Here is a 12,494-nt window from a genome sequence, read left to right on the forward strand (position 1 = left end):
ATAGATTTTTTTTCTGAAAAATAAATATATAAATATATGATAGTTTCACCTAAAAAAATAGAAAAAATAGATTCTCTGGTAAGAAAGAAACCAAAAAGAAATATTGAAATGTTATCTTTAAGTCATCAAAAGCTTGGTATCAGACAAATGAAACTGTTATGTGAGATTATCATTTTTAATTTTAGATAAATTGCCATAATACTAGATGTCAACTACTAAGCCAAGCATGGGAGGGAGGGATAGGGAGAGAATGGGGTGGGGATTGGGTGGGGGCTGACTGGGAAAAGTGTGCATGTATGTCTACAAAAGTATGTATCCTAATATGATGTATGAATACAGTGCACCAATAAAAATAAATTAATTAAAAAAAATAAATAAAAAAAAAGAAAAGAAAAAAAAAAAAAAAGCTGCTGCTTTATTCGGACCCGGCACCCTTGGGGAGTCAGCAGGCCATGGGGGAAGGGACCAACAAGCCAGGCATTTGGAGAGTCGCACGTCATCTCAATTGGCTGGCTGAGTTGCGTGGCAGGGTGGAAGCACTGATGTTTTATAGGCATGCCAATTCTCTCACAACATCTGTATCTTGCAACCTCTGGGGTCTGCCTTGTGATGTTTGGAGTCTTGTGACACCTGGAGTCTTGCAATATCTCCGCTTCTGGCTTCAAGGGTTCCGCCTCCTGTCCCCGCCCAGGGGTCATGTGGGGGAGGGGGACCCAACCTATCACCACATCTATCAGTTGCTCTCTAATACACACTCCCAATCTTTCAAGATGTGCCTCAAGTCCTGCCTCCATAAAGCCATTTCTGGTCATTCATGACTCTCCATCCTCTGAGTTCTTCCAGTACTTTGTGTGTACCTGGGGAAAATAAGTATATAATATGGGGGCAGGGAAGGGTATCTAAGAGCTCAAGTGACCCAAAACAATTTCTTTAGAGAATAATGCTTTAAAAACATATATGCAAGCCGGGCGTGGTGGCGCATGCTTGTAATCCCCGCGCTTGGGAGACTGAGACAGGAGGACCGCGCAGGTTCAAAGCCAGCCTCAGCTACTTAGTGAGGCTCTCAGCAACTTAGTGAGACCCTGTTTCCAAATAAAATATAAAATAGGTCTGGGAGTATAGCCCGGAAGTAGAAAGCCTCTGGGTTCCACCCCCAGTACCACCAATAAATAAATAAATAAATAAATAAATAAATAAATAAATAAAAATTTAAAAATAAAAACATATATGCGAGCCAAATTTACTTAAGGAGATCATCAATGCCCCCAACATACACTGTATACCCTGAATCAGCTGAAGTCATACAGCTGAGTAACATAGAGAGATGACCCAGTAATGATGTCCCAAATGACAAACCGAAATAAATTGAAACCAAATTCTTCTCCTTTTATTGTTAAGAAAAATTTATATTGCTAGTGCCTTTAGATCTGACCATCTCTGTGTTCAGAAAAACAAAGTCCTCCAGTTATTAGGACTCAGGCTCTCTAGAAGGCTTTGGGCTGCCTTCTAGTTCCTGACCCTGTCATTTGGAGTCCCTTATCCTGACCTCAACATGTTCCTCAAAATGCTTCTTCCAAACACATACTCCCACTCTGCAAGAGGGATTCGTGAGCAATGCTCCTTCCATAATTGCCTTAAGAAGGAAGCGCTCGGTGATTCATCCAGGTGTGAGCACTCAAGATCCATCACCATTACTTTAGATTAAAAACTCATTGGTAGCTACATCAGGGAGGAATAATATATGTTTTGTTCTTTTCTATCTTTATGTAACATGCTTATCACAAACTCTTGGTGAAAGAGAAAACCAGCCACAGTTTTCTCCACACACAGTAAAAAAGTGTTTGCCTCTAAAACTTTAATGCACAGCACACTTTAAGGCCTGGCCATGGATGGCTACCTATAGGAGATATAGATATAGATATAGATTTTTTTTTGGTGGTACTGGAGGTGGAACCCAGAGGCTTTCTACCTCTGGGCTATACTACCAGACCTTTTTTTTTTTCTTATATTTTATTTGGAAACAAGGTCTCACTAAGTTTCTGAGAGCCTCACTAAGTAGCTGAGGCTAGCTTCAAACCCGTGCGATCCTCCTGTCTCAGCCTCCCAAGCACGGGGATTACAAGCGTGCGCCACCACGCCTGGCTACCTATAGGTTATAAACAGCAGTTAGAAGCAATAACTAGCCGGGCCTGGTGGCACACGCTTGTAATCCCCACACTTGGGAGGCGGAGACAGGAAGATTGTGCAGGTTTGAAGGCAGCTGTGCTGGCTTTAAGAGACCCTGTTTCCAAATTTAAAATATATATATAGTCTAGGAGTGTAGCCCAAAGGTAGAAGAGCTTCCAGGAACCCCAGTACCACCAAAAAAAAAAAAAAGAAGAAGAAGGAGAAGAAGAAGAAGAAGAAGAAGCTATAACTAAGCCCAAGAGCAACTGGAAGCCCAGTACCACCAAAAAAAAAAAAGAAGAAGAAGAAGAAGGAGAAGAAGAAGAAGCTATAACTAAGCCCAAGAGCAACTGGAAGAGGCAAGAAGAGAAGACAAAGGATGCCTTCAGCATATCAAAGCCAAACAACTGGATTGTATGTTAACTTTATGAATGAGAAGCAGAGATCTTCAGGAGGCAAACCACCGTCCCCAGCCTCTCCACAGCCCCTCGCACAATTTTTGTCATCATTACTCAATCCTATATGGTGCGCGCCCACCCACCTTCCATATGGGCGAAAGTTTGGTGTTACAACTGCACACACACCATCTGATTGCAGAAGTGTGGAAAGGCATCCAGGACGTGCACTGCCAGCTACCTCCCCTCCGGTCTCCCAGAATCCTCCTCATCCCATCAGAATTTGGACAGGAACCGTCTGTCTCTCAAATTCTAGGTTTATAAGTGACTTAACTTAAATGTCATCCCTAAGGATCCTCAGCAAAAACAGATGAGCTAAATATGATCTTAACAAATCATCTTCCAAGAAAAGAAAAATGATGCCTGTCACCTTTAAAAAGCTAACCAGTCAATAAATAATGAGCACATAAGAATGACAATTTTTCCCACTCCCCTACCACCCCACAACACAAACTATATGCAGTAGCACAGTTTTCAAAAGAGCAGTACAATTTACTTCTCCTTGGAATTTTTATTTTTAAGGTACTAGGGATTGAACCCAAGGGCATTCTCCCTCTGAGCTACACCCCCAGCCCTTTATTATTATAATTATAATTTTGAAATAGGGTCTCACTAAGTTGCGGAGACTGGCCTTAAACCTATCTCAGCCTCCCAAGTACTTGGTATTACAGGTGTGCACTACCGCAGCCAACTAATTTACTCTTCTTAAAGGAAGCACCTGAGCAGATGACCCAGTGTGCGGGGCTCTTCATGTTACATTCTCAGGAGCAATGAGTACTGTGTAATCTGAGTATTACTTGCACCAGTCAGCTAGTCAAAATATATGACCAGGTTAACTGGTGAGTAGTAGAGACCTGTGAAAGTAAAACAGAAAAGTAAAGGGTTTTGAAGAGAAGGGCAGAAGGAAGTAAGCCTGGAGTGATGGTTTCCGGTCTTCCCTACCATGGTGTCTTCTGCATTTCAATAAATTTTAGGGTTGTTATGATTTGGCTATGGAATGTCTCCCAGGAAAGCTCATGTATTAGCGATACATAAATGTTCAGAGGTGAAATGATTGAATCAGGGCTGTAACCTCATCAATGGATAACTCTATTGATGGGTTAATCATTTGAGTGGACTTACTTGGTGGTAACTGTAGGCAGGTGAGACGTGACTGGAGGATGTAGGTCACTGGGGGGGGTGACCTTGGGGACAATATATGTCCCTGGCGCCTTTCCCCTCCCGCCCCTCTGCTTCTGGAAACCATGAGTTGAATATCTGCCCTCCATCCTACCAAGTCATGTCTTCCTTGAAGTCAGCTAACTATGGTAGACTGAACTTTGTGTGTGTGTGTGTGTGTGTGTGTGTGTGTGTGTGTGTGTGTGTTACTGGGGATGGAACCCAGGGGCATTCTGCCTCTGAGCTACAACCTCAGGTTTTGAAACAGGGTCTCACTGAGTTGCAAAGGGCCTCACTAAGTAGCTGAGGCTGTCTTCGAACCGCGATCCTCCTGTCTCAGCCTCCCAAATGCTGGGATTACAAGCGTGCGCCACCACGCTCGGCTCTGGAATGAACTTCTGAAATCATGAGCTCAGACAAGCCTTTCCCTCTCTAAGTTGTTCTTGTTAGGTATTTTGATCATGGTGCTAAAAATAAAAAATAAAAGCTAACTAAGACTAGTTCAAGATGCAGGCCTTTAATGAATGTTTTTGGAAATAGCAGAGGCTATCTCACACAAACCATAAAGAGAACAAAGAAAGTAGGATGGAGACAAGAGTACCATGATAATGGACCTGGAAAGCAGATGTATGTGCAGACGGACCACTGACTTACAGGACCTGGGAACTGAATCCTAAACCAGCTCCGGGCACCTTTGGGATTGAGGGTGAGAGTGAAGTCTAAGCACAAGGGTCTGACTGGAAGTCCACTGAAGGTCTACATAAACCCGCCCGCTGTCCCCACAGCACAGCACCACCCTCTTAGGCTGAAGGCTAGAGGCTTGCTCTCTGGAGAAGCAGAACATTGGCATACTAGGCACAGCTGAGAGTTGAGAGAGCATGTTAAGAATATGAGCAGAAGATTTGTTGAAGGTTTATAGACTGACTTTGAGATCCCAGCATCGCTGCCACCCCAGGCCTACTTCCACTGACTTCCTAGCCAGTGTCGGCCTGACTTGTACCCTCTAGACAAAACACTGGGGGTGTCTTCTGTGTGGAATTTGATCCCATTTTGCTGGACGTGGTGGTGCACGCTTGTAATCCCCGCGCTTGGGAGGGGAAGACAGGAGGACTGCGCAGGTTCGAAGCCAGCCATGCTGGCTTAAGAGACACTGTTTCCAAATAAAAAAGTATAAAATAGGTCTGGGAGTGTAGCCCGGAGGTAGAAGGGCTTCCAGAAACCCCAATACCACCAAAAAAAAAAGAATTTGATCTCATTTTTATTTTTTGGTGGTACTGGGGTTCCTGGAAGCCCTTCTACCTCCGGGCTACACTCCCAGACCTATTTTTTACATTTTTTTATTTGGAAACAGGGTCTCCTAAGCCAGCGCAGGCAGATGGCTTCGAACCTGCGTGATCCTCCTGTCTCTGCCTCCCAAGTGTGGGGATTACAAGCGTGTGCCACCACGCCCGGCATTTGATCTCATTTTTAAAGTGACCTAAAGATACTGACATCAGAAGAAATTCACCAAGCCAGGCACCGTGGTGCCTGTCTGTGATCCTAGTACTTGGGACACTGAAAAAGGAGGATCGCAGGTTCAAAGTCAGCCTTGGCGACTTAGCCAGACCCTCAATAACGTAACAAGACCCTGTTTCAAAATAAAAATTAGAGCCGGGCATGGTGGCGCATGCTTGTAATCCCTGTGCTTGGGAGGCTGAGGCAGGAGGATCACGCAGGTTCGAAGCCAGCCTCAGCTGGTTTAAGAGACCCTGTTTCCAAATAAAGTATAAAATAGGTCTGGGAGTATAGCCTGGAGGTCGAATGCCCCTAGGTTCCGTCCCCAGTACTGCAAAAGAAAAGAAAGAAATGCTCCATTCAGATCATTGTAGTGAAACTCACATTTAATAGGCCTCACTCATGCCCACAGTTTCCACTGAATTTTTTTTGGGGGGAGGGGAGTACTGGAGATTGAACCCAGGGGCATTCTACCTCCAATCTCTACCCCCAGCCCTATTCTTTATTCTTTTTATTTTTGAAACAGGGTCTCACTAAGTTGCAGAGGGCCTCACTAAGTAAGTGAGGCTGGCAGCAAATCTGTAATCCTCCCGCCTCAGCCTCCCAAGTACTGGGATTACAAGCATGTTCCCCCATGTCTGGCTTTCCACTGGATTTTGAGGAGACCTCATTCATAAATATATGTAGAATTAGGACTGTTGGGGCATTTGAGGCAAACCTCCAAATGAAAGATATAAAATAAAATAAAACCCTCAAAAAACAACCTGAAGGAAACAGTTTCTGAAAGGGAAAAATAACTATGTTCTAAGAAATTAAATATATGATGACAAAATTAAAACTTCAATACTAAAAAGTTGACATTGAAGAAATCTCTCAAAAGCAGAGCCAAAGGTAAAGAGAAAAAAAGGTCCAATCTTCTGATTTTGAAGCCAGGTATGGTGGCACACACCTGAAATTTCAGTACTTGGGAAGCTTAAACAGTATCATTGCCAGGTGTGGTGGTGCACTCTTGTAATCCCAGCATTCAGGAGGTGGCGACCAAAGGATCGCGGTTTACAGATGGCCTCAGCTACTTAATAAAGCCCTTTGCAACTCAGTGAGACTCTGAGTCAAAAAATAAAGGACTAGGGGCCCAGGTCGCAAGGTCCTGGGCCCCGGGCGGGGGTCACGCGGGGCACACCAGACCCCTGGAGGAACAGGGGCCCAGGCCGCAGGACCCTGGGCCCCGGGTGGGGGTCGCACGGGGCACACCAGACCCCCAGAAAAAACGGGGCCCGGGTCGCAAGGCCCTGGGCCCTGGGCAGGGGTCGCGTGGGGCACACCGGACCCCCAGAAGAACCGGGCCCGGGTCACAGTGCTACCGAGTGCCTGATCCCACCACCTCCTCAAACCACACATACTGTCATCTCTTATTTAAAAAAAAAAAAAAAAAAGGAAAAAGAAAAAAGAAAAGAAAAATATCGGAGAGGGTTCAAGATGGCCACAGTGGCTGCCAGGATACTGGAAATGCAGACAAAACTTATCCAACTGAACTGAAACTTTTGGAAAAATTCCCCGCGAAGGAGGACTGCTTCTTCTCTACATCCTTAAGAATCCTGGACATCACCTGTAAAGAGAGAGTTTAGCGGAGACCTAGGAGGAAGGCGGTGTTGGAAACGGTCGCCACGATGGTGGTGGACACTTGTATTCAGGAGAGACAGAAATCTGTTTCTACCAACCTCATCTTCTGGAGAAATTACCCCAAACGTCGAATGCTACCGTCACGCATGCTTAGGAACACTGGACAACATGCAGAGTGGAAAAAGAGCTTGGAAAAGATTTGAAATGGTGGAGGCAGTGGCAATGGCAGTGGCCAGTACTCAGGGGAGGCAGAGATCTGATGCATTACACCTGGAACTTTTGAAGAAATAACCCCAGAGGCAGAACGCTACCACCATGTACCCTCGGGAACATGGGACAACCTGCTGGATGAAGAGGGTGCTCGGATCGGAGACTATTGAGGGGTGAGGCTGGTGACAGGGACAGCAAAGCCAGGATTGGAGCCTGCCATGAGGCAGGGCCAGTGCTGGGGCCTCCGAAGCCAGGATAGGAGCCTACCAAGGGGTTAGGCCAGTGCCGGGGCCTCCGAGGCTGGGATCGGAGCCTGCCGAGGGGTTAGGCTGGTGACAGGGCCAGCGAGGCCAGGATCGGAGCCTGCTGTGAGGCAAGGCTGGTGCTGGAGCCTCCAAAGCCGGGATTGGAGGCTGCTGAGGGATTAGGTCGGTGCCGGGGCCAGCAAGGCCAGGATCGGAACCTGCTGTGAGGCAAGGCAGCTATTGAGGCCTCTGAGGCCAGGATCGGAGCCAGCTGAGGGGTTAGGCCAGTGCCGGGGCCAGCGAGGCTGGCATCGGAGCCTGCCATGAGGCAAAGCCAGTGCTGGGGCCACCGAGGCCAGGATCAGAGCCTGCCAAGTGTTTAGGCCGGTGCCGGGGTCAGCAAGACCAGAATCGGAGCCTGCCATGAGGCAAGGCCAGAATCAGAGCCAGCTGAGGGGTTAGGCCAGTGCAGGGGCTAGCGCGGCCAGAATCAGGGCTTCCCATTAGGCAAGGCCAGTGCTGGAGCCAGCGAGGCCAGGATCAGAATCCTCCGGGTGACCAGGCCACTACTGGGGCCTTCAAGAGTGGGACCAGAACTTGCAATGTGGCATGCACAGAGAAATATCACAGAAAATAAAAACCAGATGCTTCCCCTAATTAGCAAAACTATGAGGAAAGGGGTAACAGGAGGAGGTGGAGTTATAGAAAGGGCCCTATAGTGAAGCAATTAAGGTGACCAATCAGAGGGGATGGGATGGGGGAGGATGGAATCTCTTTTAAACTCAGGAGGTACGTAAACAAATGAATCAAAGATAATCACCCTTCAAGCATGGGATCGAGGGAGGGGGAGGGAATGGAATATGGATTGGATGAGGGCTAATTGGATGATGTGTGCTTGTATATTCTCTTAAGTCTTGTAATCCAATGTGATGTATGATTACAATGCACCAGTAAAAATATTTTTTAAAAATTTTTAAAAAGGACTAGCTGGGTGTGGTGGTTCACGCTCATAATCCCCGCGCTTGGAAGGCGGAGACAGAAGGATGGCACAGGTTCAAAGCCAGCCGCGCTGGCTAAGAGACCCTGTTTCCAAATAAAAAGTATAAAATAGGTCTGGGAGTATAGCCTGGAGGTAGAAGGGTTTCCAGGAACCCCAGTACCGCAAAAAATAAAAATAAAAATAAAAATAAAAGAAAGAAAGAAAGAAAGAAAGAAAGAAAGAAAGAAAGAAAGAAAGAAAGAAAGAAAGAAAGAGAAAGGAAGGAAGGAAGGAAGGAAGGAAGGAAGGAAGGAAGGAAGGAAGGAAGGATGAACAGACTAGCTGGGCATGGTGGTACATGCTTGTAATCCCAGCGCTTGGGAGGCTGAGACAGGAGGATCACACAGGTTTGAAGCCAGCCTCAGCTACTTATTGAGGCTCTCAGCAACTTAGTGAGACACTGTTTCCAAATAAAGTACAAAATATGTCTGGGAGTATAGCCCAGAGGTAGAAAGCCCCTGGGTTCCATCCTCAGTACCACAAAAATAAAATAAAATACTACACAATAGGGCTAGGAGTGTAGCTCAAAGGTATAATGTCCCTGGGTTCCATTTCCAGTACCTCAAAAGAAAAACCAGGAGGATCCCAGGTTCAAGGCCCACTTGGTGAGACCCTGTTTCAAAATAAAAAATAAAAGCCGGGCATTGTGGTGCATGCTGTAATCTCAGACTTTGGGAGGCTGAGACAGGAGAATTGCGGTCCGAGTATGGCCTCAGCTACTTAGTGAGACCCTTTGCAACTCAGTGAGACCCTGTTTCAAAATAAAGAATAAAAAATAGGGCAGGGGATGTAACTCTGAGGTCGAATGCCCCTGGGTTCCATCCTCAGACCCACAAAAAAAAAAAAAAGTAGGGCTGGGAGGTAGTGTCACTCAGAGGTAGAATGCCTCTGGGTCCCATCCAGTACCTCAAAAATAAATATATAAATAATAAAATAGGGCTAGGAGGTACAGCTCAGAAGATTTTGAATAGACTGTTGCTTTCCACTTGCTACATAGAAAAGAAGGAATCAGCAAATAAGTTACTGGAATTTTCCAGGATGAAAGACATTAGTTTCCAGATTCAAAGACCCTCTGAGAGCCCAGAACAACTGATGAAAATAGAAAAATATGCTGTGAAATTTTATACCACTGAGAATAAAAGAAAATTCTACAAGATTTCATTGTGAGGGAAAGAGGGTAAAAGAGTTTCAACAGAAGTAGCAACATTAGAAACTAGCAGATAATGAAGCAGGTAAAATGTTTTTCAATCCAAACTTTATACAGTCAAACTATAATTAAATGTGTGGGAAGAATAAAGACATTTTTAGACATGTAAGATCTCAAAACATTTCCTGCACAACCTCTCTCAGGGAGGTAAATAGTAGGTATTAGAGGATGTGTCCCACCAAAACGAGAGAATCAAAGAAAAAGACACTGGATCTGGGAAACAGGCAATCCAACAAAAAAGAGAAGCAAAGGGAGTTTCTGGGGTGACCAGAAGAAAGCACTCAGGTGGCTGCTCTAGCCTGGAGTGGCCCCACAGCCCATGCTTTAGAGGCTTGGCCCCAGGCTGGCACTCTCAGGAGGCGAGGCCCGGTGGGAGGTCTTGGGGTCATGGGGACGGTGTGGAGACCCCTCACTGGGGGTCTGAGAGGACTGAGGAACGGAGAGCGAGAAAAAAGAAGACAGTAAAGAAGGACATGGGGAACCTGAGACTTGGAAATACCTGTTGTGCTTATTATGAAGCTTTGCGTCATATTTATATCATACAGCAATACCAAGAACTCTTTAACCCACGTCAGCAATACACATCAGGCAAGCACAACCCATAACCCACGTAAAAGCATAACAGGCACCAGAGTCTTCTCAAAGACAAGCGAGGGTGGAGGTCCTTCTGGGCAGAGTAAACGGCTAGGAGCGTATCAGGCAGAAGATGCATAGAACTTAAGGACGTGACCAGTCGTAGTCAAAGCAAGGGGCAATGAAAGGAGACTGAATACAAGGCCAAGAGCTCCAGAGCGCAGGTCGCTGCTCTTCATGCACCAGAGGGCTCAGGGGGTGGCCTCAGACTCCTGTGATCAGCCTTTCAGCACTCTGTCCCCCAACAGGACGGGGTCCCTTGAAGGGGACTTTGAGACCAGCCCCTTCCTCTTTCTCCTCTCTTTTTCACATCCCAGTCATGAGGTGAGCAGTTTCATTCCACCACACACTCCCGCCACGACTCCAGGTCAGAGGCCTAAAGGCAGCGGGTCTATTCAGTCATGATCGGAACCTTCAAGACTGTGAACCAAAATCAACCTTTTCTCTCTATAAGTTGAATATCTCCGGTATTTGTTACATTAATGGAAAGCCAACAATGGCATGTAAGCAGCCATCCTGGAGCAAGACATGACATATGGGAATCATCAATGTAAGCTCATTTCCTGACGATGCTACGTCTCCACTACAGAAAAACCGCAACAATCGGGACACTGTGACTTGGTCTGTTGATGACGCTGTCAAAAGCATAAATAATAACAATTTGGAAAGCCAACTCCAAGCTACTCAAGCTGCTAGGAAACTGCTTTCTAGGGAAAAGCAGCTGCCCATAGACAACATAACCCGGGCTGGTTTGATTCCAAAATTTGTGTCCTTCTTGAGCAGAAATGAGTATAGTCCCGTTCAGTTTGAGTCTGCCTGGGCACTCACTAATATTGCTTCTGAGACATCAGAACAGACCGAGGCTGTGGTGGATGGAGGTGCGATCCCAGCATTTATTTCTCTGCTGGTGTCTCCTCATGCTCACATCAGTGAACAAACTGCCTGGGCTCTAGGAAACATTGCAGGAGATGGTCCCGTTTTCCGAGACTTGGTTATCAAATTTGGAGGGGTGGACCCACTGTTGGCTCTTCTTGCAGTTCCCGATATGTCATCTTTAGCATGTGGCTACTTACGTAATCTTACCTGGACACTTTCAAATCTTTGTCGCAACAAGAATCCTGCACCCCCGTTAGATGCTGTTGAGCAGATTCTTCCTACTTTAGTTCGTCTCCTGCATCATGATGACCCAGAAGTGCTAGCAGATACCTGCTGGGCCATTTCCTATCTCACTGATGGCCCCAATGAGTGCATTGAAATGGTTGTAAAAACAGGAGTTGTACCCCAGCTTGCGAAGCTTCTAGGAGCTACTGACTTGCCAATTGTGACTCCCGCACTGAGAGCCATAGGAAATATTGTCACTGGGACAGATGAACAGACTCAGGTTGTGATAGATGCAAGAGCACTTTCTGTCTTTCCCAACTTGCTAACTCACCACAAAACTAACATTCAGAAGGAGGCTACATGGACAATGTCAAACATCACAGCTGGCCGTCAGGACCAAATACAGCAAGTTGTAAATCACAAATTAGTGATTTACACTAATTTGTGGTTGGCATTCCTGGTTGGCATTCCTGGTTGGCATTCTCTCTAAGGCAGACTTCAAGACACAGAAGGAGGCTGTATGGGCTGTGACCAACTATGTAAGTGGTGGGAGAGTGGAAAAAATTGTGTACCTCGTTCATTGTGGCATAATAGAACCATTGATGAAACTTTTAACTGCAAAAGATACCAAAATTATTCTGGTTATTCTGGATGCCATTTCAAATATCTTCCAGGCTGCTGAGAAACTGGGTGAAACTGAAAAACTTAGTATAATGATTGAAGAATGTGGAGGCTTGGACAAAATTGAAGCTCTGCAGAACCATGAAAACGAGTCTGTGTACAAGGCCTCATTGAACTTGATAGAGAAGTATTTCTCAGTAGAGGAAAAGGAAGATCAAAATGTTGTGCCAGAAACTACCTTTGAAGGCTATGCCTTCCAAGTTCAGGATGGGACTACTGGGACCCGTAACTTCTGAAGTGTACAGCCCGGGCATGAAGCTGTTTGTTGTATGCTATGATCTGTATAAGTTTGTCTTACTGTTTCTCTACTAAGGACTCTTTTTAAATGTGGTTTGTTAATTGTAGCACTTTCTACAACAAAACTATACTTAAACAGTTCCAAAGTGTATGAAGCTTGTCCTCCAAATGGGTTCTTATTTCTATGTGGAATTTCGTATCTTTCAGTGCCCTGTAAATAAAGATTCAATTCCACCCTTAAAAAAATA

The 12,494-nt window shown here is 45.7% G+C and overlaps 1 protein-coding gene across 1 annotated transcript; it reads left to right on the top strand.

Moving 5' to 3' along the window:
* Nucleotides 1-10,762: 10,762 nt before the first annotated feature.
* Nucleotides 10,763-12,245, top strand: LOC308265094 (importin subunit alpha-1-like; the record flags this gene model as incomplete). Its single annotated transcript, XM_080698701.1, is given in 2 exon segments — nucleotides 10,763-11,758; nucleotides 11,760-12,245. Coding segments are annotated over 2 exon segments (1,482 nt in total).
* Nucleotides 12,246-12,494: the final 249 nt, after the last annotated feature.

This window comes from Muscardinus avellanarius (assembly GCF_963383645.1).
Source record: "Muscardinus avellanarius genome assembly, chromosome: 7".
Classification (NCBI taxonomy): domain Eukaryota; kingdom Metazoa; phylum Chordata; class Mammalia; order Rodentia; family Gliridae; genus Muscardinus; species Muscardinus avellanarius.